This window comes from Lagenorhynchus albirostris, chromosome 11 (genome assembly GCF_949774975.1).
Source record: "Lagenorhynchus albirostris chromosome 11, mLagAlb1.1, whole genome shotgun sequence".
In the NCBI taxonomy this organism is placed as follows: domain Eukaryota; kingdom Metazoa; phylum Chordata; class Mammalia; order Artiodactyla; family Delphinidae; genus Lagenorhynchus; species Lagenorhynchus albirostris.
In genome coordinates this window covers 27847942-27865812 of record NC_083105.1, presented here as the reverse complement: position 1 = coordinate 27865812, position 17871 = coordinate 27847942, and the positions used below count along the sequence as shown (strand labels likewise).

The following is a 17871-nucleotide window of genomic DNA, read 5'->3' as shown; positions in this document are numbered from 1 at the left end:
ATCCTGATTCCCTCCAACAAAGGAGTCAAGGAACTGACCCACGAAGCAAAAATCCTTCCTTTTCCTGTCTACCTGTGTAGTGTTGACTCTCAGTTCTTCTAACTGCATTGCAGCAAGAGTGGGAGCACAGTTGGCAAAACCAGAAATCTCCCCCAAGGGCCAGGGAAAAGGAGAAGGCAAGGGGCAAAACTAAACTCTTCAGTGACAAGGGTAAACAAGCCTGAAATATGTATATTAATACATCTTACACGGCCACTGATGGAGTATGCAATTTCTAGGGGATTTAACCAAATTCAAACTTTTCCTGTGCATTCAAATCTTGACATCAGTTTCCCCATTTAGGAGGATTGAGGGGGTGGTGTTATAGGTGGTGCTGATGACCTCGTCCTTCATCACCATTGCTGGGAAGGCAAGATATCTGAAGGAAGATTCTTTCATTTCTTTAATTGGAAAGCAGCACTGTTTCAGTCAGTAATATTCAATAATACTTCTTAAGCACATTGAAAAAACCCATTTCAGACCCTGAATTTAGTACTGGTAGATAGATGCTTGCTAAGACAATTTAATATGGAATTTTCAAAAGCAAAGTCTAGTCCATGGCTTATAAATTTTCCTAGCAAGCTCACAGGTGTGTCATGTCATTACTGAGTGAAATCTCTAAGGGTTTCTTGTGTCCGGACTTCTCAGTGTCTTGACAGGAGAAGTGATGTTCTGATCCACCTGCTTTTGCCTTCCCCAGTGGTGTGAGGACAATGAACAGTGCAGACGCCTTCACCTACCTGAGCTCCTAGTGGCCCCACTACACAGGCTGACTCGATACCCCTTGTTGCTGAAGAGCATCTGGAAAAGGAGTACAGACTCTACGGAGAAAATCATGATCTACTCCATCAAGGAAAAGGTGGAAAAGTCAATCTGTAAGTCCCTGAGATGAGTGACCCAGAGCTCCAGTGTCAGCTTTAATCAAAGAGTTGGGGGACCCTCTGGCTCCTGGGAACCATTTGGGCTTCCATCCTAGGAGGTAATTCCATTGCCTTGAGGTCATGGCTTTCCGAAATGTGGATTCCAGTTTGAGTTTGCATTGTAAATCAAACACGCTCAAAACAATGGGCTCCAGTCACATCCTGGCGAACCCTATGAGAACTCTTAACTCCAAGTTCACGCAGGACGTGGCCCCGTCTCCAAGGCTTTCAGATGTGAGTTCAGGCAGGAAAAGTTCTACTTCCCAGATGATGAAGCCACTTTGTTTTTAACATCCATACTGAACCCACACACAAAGCAAATGGGAGTAAACAGCATGGGAAGCCTTTCCGGAGAATAAATTACCATCCGTCATTTTTTTTAGGTCACTGAAATCTAGGGCCAATCTAAATATAATGCCAACTGCAATCTTTAGACCCGAAATTTGGGAATAGGAAAAGAGAAAGCCCTGTGATGACTTAAGTTTATTTGGGTAACTCTGTATAATCAAATTCAAATAAAGAAGTTCGTGGTATATGTCCATAAACCAAGACTTCCTGGGGAGCATCAAAAGGGAACAATTCAAAATGATGATTATCAGCTGTACAGAAATGACATATTTCTTTTTCTTTTGCATGTTTAAAAATAAAATGACCATTCACTTAGGAGTTTCTTTCCTTTTTAAAAATTTTTTGTTGAAATTCTAAAATAACCCAAGGAACTAGAATTCAGCTTATCAAGTGATTAAGACAAAAAATTCAGTTAAAGACAGACTTTTTTAAACTTTTAAAGTAATTTTGCAGATTATTACTCATTTTGATAAGTTTGTGAGGGAGATAACATCTCTTCTAGGAATTTCTCAATAAAATGAATTCTCATTGTTGGGGAAAGAGATCCCTGTGGCCTTCCTTTAAAGCTTAAAGATGGAGAATTCTCAAGGATTCCCTAACCCTGTGATTCTGTGGGTCTACGACTTGCCCTCCATGTTTTCAAAAATCATTTCAAAACCTCAATAGCAATATGTTATTAAAAAACATTGGAAAATTAATATAGACCTTCAAAGAGAAAATGAGTTCTTACCAAAAGAAATAATCAACCTTACCATAAAGTGGATATATGTTTTATGATTAAGACAAAAGGATATGTTTGTCCTTGTTAGTCTGATTTTATTTTTTCCTTCCTGTAATCACAAGCTGTGTGATGGAGGGAATATGAGAAAGCTACTAAGGGAACTGTTAGTATTATTGAAATAAAAATGCACAATACATTTCCAACTTACTGAGTTAAATTAGTTCAGCTTCATTTTTCTCTGCAAGAGGCTGATTTCAAATTAGTGAGTTTTTCTAAGGCATTTAAACAGAAAGAAATATGTTAAATGAACCTAAGATATGGTTTGGCTCCAGGGGCGGTCAGTATCTCTAAATGATTCCTGTGGATCTTGGTTAAATTTTATGCTGTAATGCCTCATGCATTTAAACAGATACTGGATGTGTCTTGTCTTTCAGGGGATCTTGAAGGAAAAGTGAAGTGGCTTGACAGTTTTCAAAAATGCAGACATCTACAGGAGATTATAATGTGGCCTCCACTTTGGGATAGAGATAAAAGGTTTTTCATTCCAGAGGTACAGAAAGGATCAATTAGAACCTATGTCCCTTTCTAAACGTTTGGCATTCAAGTGGAAGTATACTAGTCTTACAAAGTCCCCAGCTGCCCACTAGAATTAAAAATCTAGCAAGAAGTAAAGCCTTCATCCACATGACATTGTGTGTGGGGAGGCTGACCTCCTCATGCCATTCCTGAACTGGTCCTTCTTAGCATTTTTCCCATTCTTTCCCATTCTTTCCCATTCCCATGTGCATTTACTGGCATTTCCAAATGTCAGGAACTTTCTAGGCAGGAAGTTTTGCCCCAGCTTCTAGAATATGCTGTCCTCCAATCACTAACAGCATCTCTTTGATTTCCTCCCTTGTTTTGCCAGTGCCTGAAACACGTTTTTAAAGAACACATGGCAGAAAACATCCTGTCAGCAACCAACAGACACCTTCTCTATGAAGGAAAATTAACTCTTGCAGGTAAATAACTGCTTCCTTTACAAACCCAACATCTTTGCTACCTTGTGACTTGTCCAACTGTTGCTTATTGAAGGGTGGCAAGAATTGTATTTCCGTATGGCCAAGGCAATGGAAGATGTGAATCAGAGAGCTCCTATGGAGTCACACAGACTCCAGCTTGATCAAACCACGACGTAACTAGCCACACGCCCTCCATTTTCTCTCTGTAAAATAGGATAACGATACCTGTCTTATAAGCTGGATGTTAAAGTGAAGTAACATATGTGAAGAGCTTAGCTCAAGGTCTGGAATATAGTAACCACTCAATGTCAGCTGTTACCACCCTCATTTTACTCCTCCAGTGAGCTGGGCAATCATACTCTCAGTGTTGACTGAGAACCTATTATGTAACACACGTTGCATTGTGTAGGTACCACTGGAGGATAGAAAAGTCACTATTCTGGATAATCCTTTCCCTCTAGTTGGGAAGCGCTGCCATAATGAGCAGACCTGCAGTCTAAGTCCAGAAGAGAGTCTGATGCTGGAGTACCCAGGAAAGGCTTCATGTGGTCCATGGGACTGGAGGCGGGCTTCGAGGGGATAGAAGGGTGTAGTTCAGTGAAAGGACAGGAGGGAGGACATCCCGGATGAAATGCACAGCAAGAGAAAAGGCTTGGAGGCAGAAGCCACTTGAGAGAATAGGCTCAAGGCAGCGTGGTTAGGAGGGAGATCCCCGAGGCTGCCTGCCAGCTTCCCTTCCCAGCTCAGCCTTTGCTGCCTGTGTAACCTGGGGCCACTTAACAGCAATCCCCCCATGCTGCAGTGTCCCCTCTTTGGTGTGAGGATTAAATGAGCTAATGGATGTATAAGCACTTGAAAGAACCATTGGCAGAGAGAGAGTCAGGGCTCAGTAAATATTATCAGAAAGGGCTACCCGACTGAAATGAGATTTGCATTCATTCATTGATTCATTTCTTCACAAAATCTTGATTGAGCACCTGCAGTGTGTGAAGCCCTGTGGGATGTGAGGTTGCCTGAGATCTTTTGGGGGGTGCCAGGCAGTAATTCCTTATTCAGTACACACCTGTTGAGAACCTGCTCTCTTTTAGGGATAGCGCCAGATGTCAGCTTGGGACATAACCCCCGCAGGCAACTGCCAACTCGAAAGATAGACATGCCCAGCTTTTTACTCCAAGGGCTTTTTCATGCGTGTTTTCCTTCCAGTGACTTATGCAGAGAAGTTACATTTCATCCCATGTCACAGGGGAGACTCGGGGAGGTTGTCTGTCATGTTCAGGGTCCCTTGGCAAGCTAATGGCAGCATCCAGACCCAGGCCAGGCTGCCTCACCCTAGCAGGCTTCCAGAACCATAGCCACTGCCCTGAAAGCCAGAGGGACCCAGCCAGGACACTGCAGGCAACAGGAAGCCACTGAGCGCTCGGGGACATGAGAGGCTTAAAAGGGTGCTGGAGAAAGAGCTATGGGAAGCAATGCCCAAAATGGCTAGAAGAGGAGACCAAAGCAGAGAGGCCAGCCTGAAGGCGTCACAGTGACGCAGGATGGGGTGGGAAGAGCCTGGGCCTGTGTTTTTCAACCATTCTCCACCTGTAGACCACTCCCCTCCCACTTTCGTTTGGAAAGATAACAATCTTACCCTTTCTTTTACAATTTCAAAACTAATTATATCATTGTGACAAAGTCAGATCCAACCAAAACCAAAAGTCATGAAGCAAGACACAGTTCTGTGTACAATCCTGTGCCTGTCCCTGCAAAACTGGCCTCCACCTGGAATCATCAGAGATTTTATTTCCCCTCTTCCCTCTATCTACCAAATTCCCAACTGTGAGACCCACCAGCCTATCCTAAAATGCTAGAAATGGGCGTGGATCAAAAAGGATAAATGTGAGAGCTATTTCAAAGGCAAAAATAGGAGAGCTTTATGATTGATAAAATGAAGAGGAAATGAGTCGAAGACCTTCAAGTGTGCTTACCTATCTACCTGAAAGGTTGGTAGATGACCCTGAGGGTGGCGGAGGGAGTGGGTCAGGGAGTCCGTTTTAGCGTTCAGGTGTGGACGTGATGGGAGGCCATGTAGAGGCTGGATGAACATGACCATGAAAAATCTCTTGGTGAAAAGCCGTGTCAGATGTGTATTCACATACCAAGTGGGATGGGGGTGCTTGTCATGGAAGCATGGGTGGGAGACTGGCCTAAGAAGGAGTCGTTATGGTTCAACCCAACTTTTCAGGAAAAGTTTCTTGTAGAGTCAGATGTGGTAGAATGGGGATGACCTACGTAACCATTACTAACACCAGGCTCCTGTCTGACAGCACATGCTGTTAGTCAGATTTCATCAGAGAGGGGTGTGTCGTATAGTAGTGTCAAATCAAGTTTAAAGTCACTGGGACTTTGGCTCGGAGTTGGCATAGAGATATGGTGTCGGTGGGGGTAATAGTGTTAAAAGAAACAGGACATCATTTTGAATGGAAAAAGCATTGGACCAAGAATTAGGGGGTCTAGCCCCAACTGTGGGCTTTGGGAAAATTGTTTAAATTCTCTTAATCTCTTCTGTAAATGTTGATGATGGTGATAGTGATAACCATGACGATGGTATCTACCGCTTAATATGTTTCAAATTTCTTCTAGCCTTAAAAACTGTAGTGTTGAAATTAAGTGCATTTTCTCATTCCCAGAAGGTCCAAGTTTTTATAACTTTTGGAGCATAACCAGCTTCCCACTGGAATTCATGCCAGCATGCCCTTCACAAATGCATTACTCCCCACAGACTGGTATTTCTAAATAGAAAAAGAGGTAACGTTCAGACAAATAGGATGGCACAGCAGCTGTAGCACCTAGAGAACACACGTTGTTCAAGCTGCTGCAGAACTAGAATAAGTCAGTGACACTGCTCTGTTCTCTAGCAGTGTGATGAAAACCCCACAGGCCAGACTCTTTGAGAAAAAATAAAGACCTAATCGAGTTAGAACTGCACACGTTTGTAAGTCTCAGATCTGGTTGTGTGGCACATAGCTTGAAACTCCTGGGATAATAAATGTGAATACTCTAACTTTATGCCTACAGTCTTCCTCCTTAGTCGTCGTTTTTCGTAATCCCATATTTACTTTAGCACTATCAGTTCTTGAATTTATCTTAAATCTTGTTTCTGTTTATTATGTATCTGCTCTCACTATAATTAAAGCTCTTTGAAGGAGAGATTTTGTCTTAATCATCGATGCATAGGAGGTGCTCAGTATTTGTTGACTGCTTGGTGGAAAACTAGGGCCTTAATAAACGGTAGCTAAAATAATCCTCATTTCCTAGAATGAAGTCTAGGACATAGAAGATGCTCATACCTGTTTGTTAAAATACTTGAAGTTAGAAGGAGAAAACAAAGCTATTTCATTTTGACAGTGATCATTCACCTAATCAGACAGGAGTGGCAGAGGGTGAGGAAAGCAGTATTTAACAGGTCTTAAAGGTCTAGCCCCATTCCTCACCCTATGTGTTAGTTAGGATATTAAGCCAGCTCTTGGAGACAGACCGGTTTGTTTATCTCGCATGTAAAATTCTGAGCTATATGACAGCTTTACTCCATGAAGCCACAAGGGATCTGAGTTTCTTATGTCCTTTTGCTCTGCCATCCTAGAGACTGCTTTCTTCTGTGGCCCCAAGATGAGTCACCAGTGTGCCTACGTTCTAGCTCATATTCCATTGGTCAGAATTTAGTCACTTGGTCATATTTAGCTACAAGGAAAGCTGGGTAGCTATTTATTCACAGTGAGCATCTACCCACTAAAACTTGGAAATGTTATTACTACAAAAGAAGGGAAGAATGGTTTTTAAGGGACAACCAGCAGTCTTTGCTGCAGCCCAGTTTGCAAAAAGGAGTTTCTAGTAGTGATGGAAAACCTTAAAAAAAAAAACTATTCAAGGACAATTCAAGATTGAATAAAATATCTAATTTCTCTTCTATGTAAATACAGAAAGTATCTTTCCTCTAAACTTAGACTAAAAATGAATCCCAGATATTTTATTTATTAATTTAACCTTAGACGTCTCGTTTCCACAGGTAAATGTATATGAGAAAGAACTTCTAGAAAAATATAAATAAAATAGAATAATAAAAAATATTTACTGATTTTTCTTGTACTTTAAGTGCCTGTCACATCCCCCTCAAGGACTGCCTGTTCCTCTAAAATCATTTAAATTTAACCATTTCTTTTTTTTCTGGTATGCTAATATAAATTACTATTTTGGGACCTTTTAGAAAGGGTAACCTTTGTCAGATTAATTTTAAATTAAAAATCAATTTAAATTTTTAATTTTAAAAAATTTTAATTTTTTTTAATTTTAAAATTTTATTTATTATTTTATACAGCAGGTTCTTATTAGTTATCGATTTTATACATATTAGTGTATATATGTCAATCCCAATCTCCCAATTCATCCCACCACTACCACCAGCGCCCTGCCACTTTCCCCCCTTGGTGACCATACGTTTGTTCTCTACATCTGTGTCTCAATTTCTGCCCTGCAAACCGGTTCATCTGTACCGTTTTTGTAGGTTCCACGTATATGCGTTAATATACGATATTTGTTTTTCTCTTTCTGACTTCACTAACCATTTCTTTTTCTAATTTCTAAGGGGTAGAGTTAAATTGAGAGGGGGATATCTCATTCTAATATTTTATTTCTCTTCTACGAGTATCCCCTTCTTAGGGAAAAGTAGAAAAGCCTGTTTGCCTTCAGTTATTATCAAAAGTGATATCAGAAATATATTTGTAAATATAAAGCTTCATGAAGATTATTTAACGCTTGTATAGACACATTGTAAAACTTAAGAAACAAATTGTTTTAGTGACTGTCTTAATCAGCTAGGGCTGCCATAACAAAATATCGCAGACTGGGTGGCTTAAACAACAGACATTTATTTCTCACAGTTCTGGAGGCTGGAAGTTCAAGGTCAAGTTGCCAGCTGATTCAGTTTCTGGTGAAAGCGTTCTTTCCAGCTTTCTCAGTGTCCACACGTGGCAGAGAGAGAGAGAGGGAGAGAGCATGCTCTGGGGATGACATTCACCCTGTCAGATCAGGGGTCCTCCCTTAAGCTTTCATTTAATCTTAATTATTTCCTTATTCCAAATACACAGTGGGGAGGGGGGTAGGGCTTCCACATAGAATTTGGGGGAGGTGCAATTCAGTCCACAGCTATGACAAAGTGCCTTTTTTTCTGGTAATGTATACCTTTGCCAATGACCACACAGATGAGTCAAGAGGCCAAAATGCTGGAGTTCTGTTAGTCAATAGATGTGTCCTAGGCTTAGCTGAAACCACGACAGATATCATCCAGGTAACCTTAGATCCACATGAAATGCCTTACAAATACAATGTCTTTAAAGTTGGAAGGGTGGGCTCACATCAAGTCCCTGCCTTGGGGAGAAATCAGTTCAACCATAATGCAGTTTTCTGACCCACGTGATTGTAGCCCCCTGAGCTGCAAGCCTCATGTGCCCTGATTCCCGGCCTGTGTTGTTTTCTAAGGGATTCTTTGATTTAAAAAGAAAGAAAAAAAAAAAACTCTGCTTACTCTTTCCAGCCCCAATTTCATCTTCTTTCTTTCCTCAGAAAGCACAAGATTCCTAGATGTTCATCTGTTTCTCTTTGATGATTTCCTCTTAGTTATGAAAACTAAGTGCAACAAAAAGGTAAAATGCTGTTGTCTCTAAATAATTCTGCTAAATGAGTTTAGAAATATTTCTGAATAAGTTGAGTTAAAAAGAGAAAAGTTTCTTATACATCAGATCGGACTTTACCCTCTAAAAAATGGAGGCATTTTAAAATACTGGCTTTTTCCATCGTAGAGTGCTGGACTGAAAACAGTAACAAAAGCAAGTCCCATTTCTTAAGGATGTCAAAGGGTGTGTATATTTTTAGAATGACTTAGTCTGTATACTTTCAAGGAGAGTCCCAGAAGCCACAGGACTTTATGCCTGGCCTGCCTCAGCAAATAAAATTAAGGTACTTTTGTCCATATCCGCCTTTTCCTCATCCAAATTGACTATCAAAGCTGCCAGAGCAGGGGGCCTCTCTAAACCGGCTGCTGCCAAGTGCTGAGGTGATATCCACCACCCCTTCTCACGTTCTTCCTGAGAAATAATGCTTTGGGAGCTGCAGGTGGGAAGGAGCCCTGGTCTCTCAGTGTCTGCCTATAATTAAGAACTGCAGAAGCCAAACAAACGTACAGTTGGCATCACAGGAAAGAAACGAGTCACCAGGGGCTAGAGCCACAAAATCCCTTCTAAGAATAGGGATTTCTCCCTTAAGTATTAATGGTTACCATTACTGTTGTTACTCCCCGTTAAGCCATGGGTCTCATGGTCCACCAAAGGCTTTCTATCTAATGTCCCATTTCACAGTTTCCCTGACTGGTGTGTGTGAGTGCTTTCAGGAAGAGGCCTCCTCTACAGCTCTCAGACACCTGCCCTTAGAGATGGGAAGAGGATCTGCAGTATGTTTTTGGCTGTCGGAGATAACTAATGTTGTTCTAACCCACTCACTTCTTTACTAAACGACTAGCCTTACACAGATGTAAGATTATGAGACTAGATCTCTCAGATCTTTTAATAACCTAAGCTTTTAGATGGCATGTTGGTTAGTTGAGCTAAATAATTTAAGTGTCTTTAAGCAATAAAATAGACACCCATTAATCCGTGCATAGTTGATCAGTGGTTGAGGGGGGAATGGGTGTTGGAGAATACTAAGTCACAGTTTTGAACCTTGGATGGCCTCTTATTTTCAGCTACCCAGGCTAGCATGTCTGACAGGCAAGCTCTGAAAAATCTCTGTCCCCTTCTAAAACCTGACGTTAAGCACAGCTTACCTTCTCTTTACATGATGGCACAACTCAGAGCCCATGAACTAGTGGCAGCCCATTATTGGCCATATTATAAGATAATGTTCTGGTTTCATGCTTCACAACTTGATTCCAAAATAAGTAATGTTATCTGTTTAAAATTCCTCTTTAAATTCTTACGTCTGATAAATCTGAGAGAACCACCCGGAGAAGACACCAGGTTTCATTTTTTTTTTGGAAGAAGAAATAAGGAATGTTATCTGTTTTAAATTTCTCTTCACTATTTAATGCACAAATTACTTCACGTACATCCCAATCTCTGACACCCTTTTTTAAAAAATTCAGTATTTTATATATTCAAAACAATTTCAGTTATTTACAAATCATAGAGCATGGAATTTATTTATTTAGATTTTAGTATAAGATCCCATGGACAGAGTTGGCCAACATGAGGCTTCTCTTTCTTGTTCATTTAACTCAGTACCATAGAGGGATACTACTGTAAATGAAGATCTTCCCATTGATGTGATAATGATTTAAATGTTTCCCAGCTATGAAATTACCCTGTTATTTATTCAGGTAATTAAACTTGGGGATCAGAAACACTATGCTTTAAATCACTGTGTACTTTGGGAAATGCTTTTCGAGACCCAGAAAGAATAGTAAGCTGTATTTCAAGCAATTGTTTCTAAAAATCAGTTTGCTTTAGGATGTACCTGAAGTATGTGCATCAATATTTACTTCCTACTTATTGCATTATTTTTCTCCTTAATTTTAGAAACTTGGAGGCTCAGACCTGGGTTTAATGTGCCCTTCACTTATTCCTGAGCTACAAACAGCAATCAAAGAAGGTGGTTCATGTATGGTACTCGATCAGCCCATTCCACTAGACAGATTGGTTGTCAGAGGTCTCGATCCACTCCACATGTCAGGTATGTGTCTATTTTCATCATTCAGCTCATCTGTTTGCTTTCCCAGAGTTTTATGTTGGCCTTTTTTGGTAACAGGACATGAATCTAATTTAAATCTTCATGAAAGATAATACTGGGTTCCTGTGTAGCTAAATATCACTCACTCTACAGGCTACTTACGGAAAGAGTATTGGACTTGCTTCCAATGTTCGGATGACCCAGCTCTGCCACTTGCTAGCTGTGTGACCCTGTGTGAAGGTACTTAAATTTTCTAAGCCACAGATTCATCTTGGTAAAATCAGGATAGTATCTACCCCAGTGAGCTGTCATGAGAATTAAATGAAATAATGCAGGTAAAGCACTCAATAAATGATAGCTATTATTAGGATTGTTATTCTGTTAACCATTTTTAGTACTATTGCTGTTGTTAAAGCACTGGTAAACCATGACATGCTATGCAAGCCTAAGATATTTTATTGCAATTGCTCTATAGAAAAATGCCAGAAATAAATATATAAATATGTACATGTACATACATATATACATGATGTGTATAGATCAGAAATGTATATTTTTATTTTTCAAGCATTTCCTGAGCGTCTCCTGTGAACCAGGCACTCTGTAAGTGCCCTGGAGTTACAAAGATGGAGCTCTCAGAGCAATGAAAGATCAATAAATCCTGTCAGGAAAGCCCTGGGCCTCGGAGGGACTTGAAGGACATTCTGGCCTACTCACTACTGGGTGGGAGGCAGCAGTGTTCAGAAGGAAGCATCCATCATTCTGTCTTGGGTACAGGCTCCTAGAAGACCAGCAAAGCCAGGCAGGAGTGGAGTGCCTTCCTGTCCCAAGGGAGGAGCAGGAAAAGAGGGAGCACCATCCATGTCCTGCAGTTCCCACTCCAGCAGCCAAGCCCAGAGCACCAGTCATTAGCACAGGACCTACTTGTACTCAGCAGAGCCACATTACACAGTGAATACACCAATGAATAATAATAATAGCAAAACTTCACATCATTAAGTTATGTAAGTTGTATATTTAAATGCTTAACTCGTGAATGGATGCAAACTCTCTCCCCAAGAGCAGCAGGGCTCCAACGAGGGGAAACCTGTATCCAGAACTAGAGCCTTCTGCCTCTTTTGTCTATTCTTTCTGTGTCTACTAAGATTTGCTGAAAAGCAACTGGGCAGCCCTTAAGGCCTCTTAGATCAGATTTGGCACGGACCAATCACTGTCACAGGCCAAAGTCTGCATAAACCAGAGAGCTTTCCCGAGCAAGCCTAAAAGGGGGCATCTCAGAGGAGCACAACCTTCTCACTACAGTGGCCATAGTTAGAAGATTCTGCCATGATAAATGGGTGTGAGTGGAGGAAGGTGTCAGATCCCCCAAGCAAGAGAGGGAAGCAGCATGGGCTCAGGTCAGCCACAGCCCTGCCAGCCAACTGGACTTTATGGGAAATCTGACATCACAGGATTCCCTTAGGAGATGCTTGTTTTTTCTCCTGTATTCCTTTTTCTTTTTCTTTTTAAATAAAATCAATACCTTTTTAAAAACCATACTTCCACCATCTTTTGTTACTTTTTGACTTGTCACTACCATTTCATTTGTTTTTTAAATATTTTTCTCATTGCTCTGGTGGCTATTTCAACTGTTCAGACACAGTGCATGAGGTAGAATAGCTGTAGAGTGGGAGAGTGTAAAGTGTGAAAAAAGAAGAGATTGTGCTTTGGAGTGGCAGAGACCTAGTTTCAAATCCTGGCTATATTATTCACAAGCTGTGTGACCTTGGAAAAATTCACCTAATCTGTGCCCTCATTTGTAAGTGGGAATTAGTTGACTTTTTTTTTTTTAATTGAAGTATAGTGGATTTACAGTGTTCCAAGTATACAACAAAATGATTCAGTTATACATACATATATATTTTTTTAGATTCTTTTCCATTATAGGTTATTACAAGATATTGAACTTAGTTCCCTGTGCTACACAGTAGGTCCTTGTTGTTTATTTTATATATAGTAGTGTGTACCTGTTAATCCTAAATTCCTAACTTATTCCTCCCCACCTTTTCCCTTTGGTAACCATAAATTTGTTTTCTATGTCTGAGTCTATTTCTGTTTTGTAAATAAGTTCATTTGTATCCCTTTCTTAAATTCCACATATAAGCGGTATCATGATATTTGTATTTCTCTGTCAGACTTACTTCACTTTATATGATAATCTGTAGGTCCATCCATGTTGCTGTAAATGGCATTATTTCATTCTTTTTTACGGCCAATATTCCAGTGTGTGTGTGTGTGATGCGTGTGTGTGTGTATGTGTATATATATATATATATATATATACACACACACACACACACGCATCACACATCACACACACCACATCATCCTTATCCATTCATCTATCGATGGACATTTAGGTTGTTTCCATGTCTTGGCTACTGTAAATAGTGCTGCTGTGAACACTGGGGGTGCATGTAGCTTTTCAAATCATAGTTTTTGTCTTTTCCAGATATATGCCCAGAAGTAGGATTGCTGGATCATATGGTAATGCTATTTTTAGTTTTTTAATGAACATCCATACTGTTCTCCATAGTGGCTGCACCAGTTTACATTCCCACCAACAGTGTAAGAGGATTCCCTTTTCTCCACACCCTCTCCAGCTTATTATTTGTAGATATTTTGATAATGGCCATTCTGACCAGTGTGAGCTGGTATCTCATTGTAGTTTTTATTTGCATTTCTCTGATAATTTGTGATGTTGAGCATCTTTTCATGTGCCTGTAGCCATCTGTGTATCTTCTTTGGAGAAATGTCTATTTAGGTCTTCTGCCCATTTTTTGATGGGTTGTTTTATAAGTTCTTTGTATATTTTGGAAATGAATCCCTTGTCGGTCGCATCATTTGCAAATATTTTCTCGTATTCTGTAAGTTGTCTTTTTGTTTTATGGTTTCCTTTGCTGTTCAAAAGCTTTTAAGTTTAATTAGGTCCCATTTTTTTATGTTTGCTTTTGTTTTCATTACTCTAGGAGATGGATCCAAAGAAATGTTGCTGCAATTTATGTCAGTGTCCTGCTTATGTTTTCCTCTAGGAGTTTTATAGTATCTGGTCTTACTTTTAGGTCTTTAATCCATTTTGAGTTTATTTTTGTGTATGGTGTTAGAGAACATTATAATTTCATTCTTTTACAATAGCTGTCCAGTTTACCCAGCACCACTTATTGAAGAGACAGTCTTTTCTCCATTGTATATTCTTGCCTCCTTTGTCATAGGTTAATTGACCATAAGTGCTTGGGTTTATTTCTGGGCTTTCTATCCTGTTCCATTGATCTTTGTATCTGTTTTTGTGCTGCTACCATACTGTTTTGATTACTGCAGCTTTGCAGTATAGTCTGAAGTCAGGGAGTGTGATCCCAGCTCCATTCTTCTTCCTTAAGATTGTTTTGGCTATTTGGAGTTAGTTGACCTATCTTATACAGTTGCTGTGTGGTGTTAATGACACAAAAAGGAAAAAAATACATAGCACTGTGCCTAGTACATAGTAGGTGCTGAATAAATGATGTCAACTATTAATTGTTAATCATTATATTAGAACATCAGAGAGAAAAAAGCTATTCCTGACCATTTATTATCTCCTTATTTTATTTTCTAAGCCTAGCCATACCAGGTCCTTTTGTTTATTAAGCCCTTAGTAGCCATATTACAAACTAAACAGATGAGGGATACCTTAAATAACTGAGAACTACAGTTACAATTTTGAGGAACATGGAATCTGAAATCCAGCCAAGAACAACAACCTGATCTTTAAAGCCTCACTTACTATAGGGAATTTATAAAGAGAAAAATCAGGGAGTAAAACAAAAACAGCCAGATCTTTTTTCCAGAAAGTCATTTTAATAGGTTTAAGTCCTCTCACCCCAGAGAAGCTGGACAGAATTTCATGACCTTGACAGGCTTTGTTGTGGTAGAATTTAGGAATTATGAGGTTTAGTCTATTACAATCTGTAATAGTGAAGTAGTTCTTGCAGTTAAGAAAATAAAAGTCTCACATTTGCTTTGTTTCTGAAATGAGGCCCAACTTGCCTCAGTGAGTCTGAATTAAACCCACAAACTGGGCTTCCCTGGTGGCGCAGTGGTTGAGAGTCCGCCTGCCGATGCAGGGGACACGGGTTCGTGCCCCAGTCCGGGAAGATCTCACATGCCGCGGAGCGGCTAGGCCCGTGAGCCATGGCCGCTGGGCCTGCACGTCCGGAGCCTGTGCTCCACAACGGGAGCCTGTGTACCGCAAAAACAAAACAAAACAAAACACAAACTTCAAGGAACAGAAATAATGACTGTGAGCAAGCATCAGCTTAATGGTCATCCAGGAAGAGTCAGTGTTCTCCTCCTCCTCTCTGAAGTACTTGTTTTGACCCAGAGCCAGCCCTGGTTTGGTTTTGTTTGTTCCTGAACATAAATTGACTGTAGAAAGAATGTATAGGCTGCAAAATTTTATTCCTGGTGCTGTATAAATAATTCAAGGAAGAAGCTTTCATTTTAAGAGCTCCAGCTGTATAAAAAGAGGAAAATCTGCTCTCCCAGTATCTCCTATCATTTCTTTAAGAGACCAGCTAGGAAATGACAGAACAGACTGTTTCTTTTCAAACACAGAAACCATGCCAACATTTTTTGTTTTGTTTTACATTTCACGTAATTTGGTGGATGTTGGATTTTATTTGAGTCCATTTTTTTGGCTTTTCTTGGACTGCTGTGAAGCATTCAGGTGGTTTTGTATTTTTGCTACATCTTAACTTGTTTAACTGTTGTTTTGATGTGACTTCCCTTTAAGTACAAAAATAAAACATTTTTAAAAGGAGTGGTGGAGGTCAAAGAAACAGTGATTGTATTATTTTTCATATTTGTATTATCTATATTTTACACACACAAAATCTACCTATTATGCTAAGCTTTTTCCTTGGGAAGGAACACATTTTCCATCACTTAAGCCATAAATGCATTTCCTCAGGCCCCAGAAGTCATTGGCTAAGGAAGAAAAGGTTTTCATATTTAAGTGGTCTCTCTTTGGACATAGCAGTAAAGTCTTGGTCTTGGAATCAGATTCTTTTTTAATCGACATAAACCTCCCACACTCATTAATAAACAAACAGAAATCCAGGTTCTTGTATTGAGGAACTGGATTTCATATTAAATGCTTTGGCTTTTTGTCTTTAATCTTTTTCTAGTCTTTGGGCTGAGAAACTCTTTCCTCATACAACATGAAAACAGCTATCAACAGTGTATAGCAGCATTCTTATTACAAGCCCAAACAGAAAACATCAAGGTATGTATTTCAATTTTGTAGGTTTTGATTCTTCAGACTTAAGGAAAAAAATCTCACCCCAAGCTCATTAAGAACAGTGAATGGAAAGTTTTGTGTATTTTCCTCTCCTGCTTTGGGAAGGGGGGAGGTTGGAAGGAGGGGAAGGATATGAATATCTAGACCATACCAGGCTCAGAAACCTCAGAACTGACCATCTTCTTACATCCCCAGTGTGGACACAGCCTCCCTCATTTTTTCCTGCGGCAGAAGCTCAAGAGCTGCCTCTGACTTCTGGGAGGTCTGTAGGAAATGAGGGAAGAACTGCTTTGGATTGCGTGCTGGATTTTTAAGATGCTCCGATCAATTTCCAAAGCCCCAGTATGCACACAGTATGATGCCAGCTTAAGTGAGGGGCTCCTGCAGAAATGAACTGTGTCAAGTCTTCTTTTCACCCTTTGAAACTATGCTACTGTTTTTACAGCTATGGAGCTGAAGAGCAGCTGCCTATCTGACTCTGGTTTCTTTATCTTAGAAGTTTCCATTTTTGTCTTTCCCCTGGTAGGCTTTCATCAGGGCAGCAACGTGGCCAGACAATTAATGGAAGACTACATTATTTTCAAGGAGTCAGTTTCCTCCCTCAGTCTGTTTTTCAAGTTATGCCACTGATTAATAACTTCTGTTTCTACACAAAGTGGAAATTCAAGAAATTCAGCTTTCAAACTACTTATATTCCCAGTATTCATCTTTGTAAGTAGTCGTCATTGACTATTATGGTTTCTTGATTCCTCACAATTGTTTATCCAGCTTGCATACCATATTCATCTAATCCATTTGCATTTTCATATGTGATTACAGGTATTTATGATATATTCGATTTAAGAAAGAAAATGGGAAACATAGGCAAATGTTTCATCAGTCTTCAGTTTTAAAGAGCAAGTCAACAAATACAAAGGAAAATATTAATCCAAATATGTGAGAAATTTAACATTTTCTTCTCTCTCTATATTTTTTCTTTCTTAACAGAAAACATGGATTGCACAATTAACAGCAGCAATCTCTTGCTTCACCAAGAGTCAGGAAACCAAGATGATGTCCATATTCACTTTGCCTGCAGAATCCTCGGAAATTTAAGGACCCAAAAAAAGTGGCACACCTTTTTACACGTTGGGGATTAAGGTATTCTTTCATTCAAACTTGTAACACTTACCTAGTGATGAGCTAAAAGAAAATGTGCATTTTAAAGAAGTTCCAGAATTTAAGCTAGGAAATTCCTCAGCGTAGAGTAATGATGGCTGCAACAAATTTGAACCAGAAGGAATTTCTTGGTAAGTGTATACATGCTGATATCCAGACTACGTTATAATGCTTCAGTCAGGCTTGCAAGAGGGGTGAGGGAAGTATGATGCTATTATAATTCGTAAAAGGTGAATGATCAGGTAAATGCAGTATCAGGAGGAAAACAATGCCCACTGCTTGCATCTGATATGAATTCTAGCATCTTACTTTGTGTGTATCTGTAATGAAACCAAGTTTCCTACATGACTTATAAATCAGCCTTACTGCTCTACAGTCCTACCTCATACAAAGCTTGATTGCTCTTTTAACATACTAAGCAATGAATAATAAGGTCTCCATCTTAGTAGCAGTTTTTAAATTCCTAGTCTCCAACAGTTTATTTATCTCAGGTATACTTTATATAACTCTTAACATGGAAGGAGAAAATCCCAAAGACTAAATTCCATTGTTTTAAGAAAGAAAAAGCAAATATCTGTTCCAGTTTCACCAGTTAACAGTTTTACTTGGGAA

The 17871-nt window shown here is 39.7% G+C and overlaps 1 protein-coding gene across 1 annotated transcript in view; it reads left to right on the top strand.

Moving 5' to 3' along the window:
* Positions 1-17871, top strand: part of PLEKHG7 (pleckstrin homology and RhoGEF domain containing G7) — a 115359-nt gene that overhangs the window by 65038 nt on the left and 32450 nt on the right. The window contains 7 exon segments of the mRNA XM_060167030.1: positions 740-914; positions 2463-2578; positions 2936-3029; positions 8631-8710; positions 10637-10790; positions 15989-16086; positions 17089-17241. Coding sequence (XP_060023013.1) covers positions 740-914; positions 2463-2578; positions 2936-3029; positions 8631-8710; positions 10637-10790; positions 15989-16086; positions 17089-17196 — 825 coding nt within the window. The 3' untranslated portion in view covers positions 17197-17241.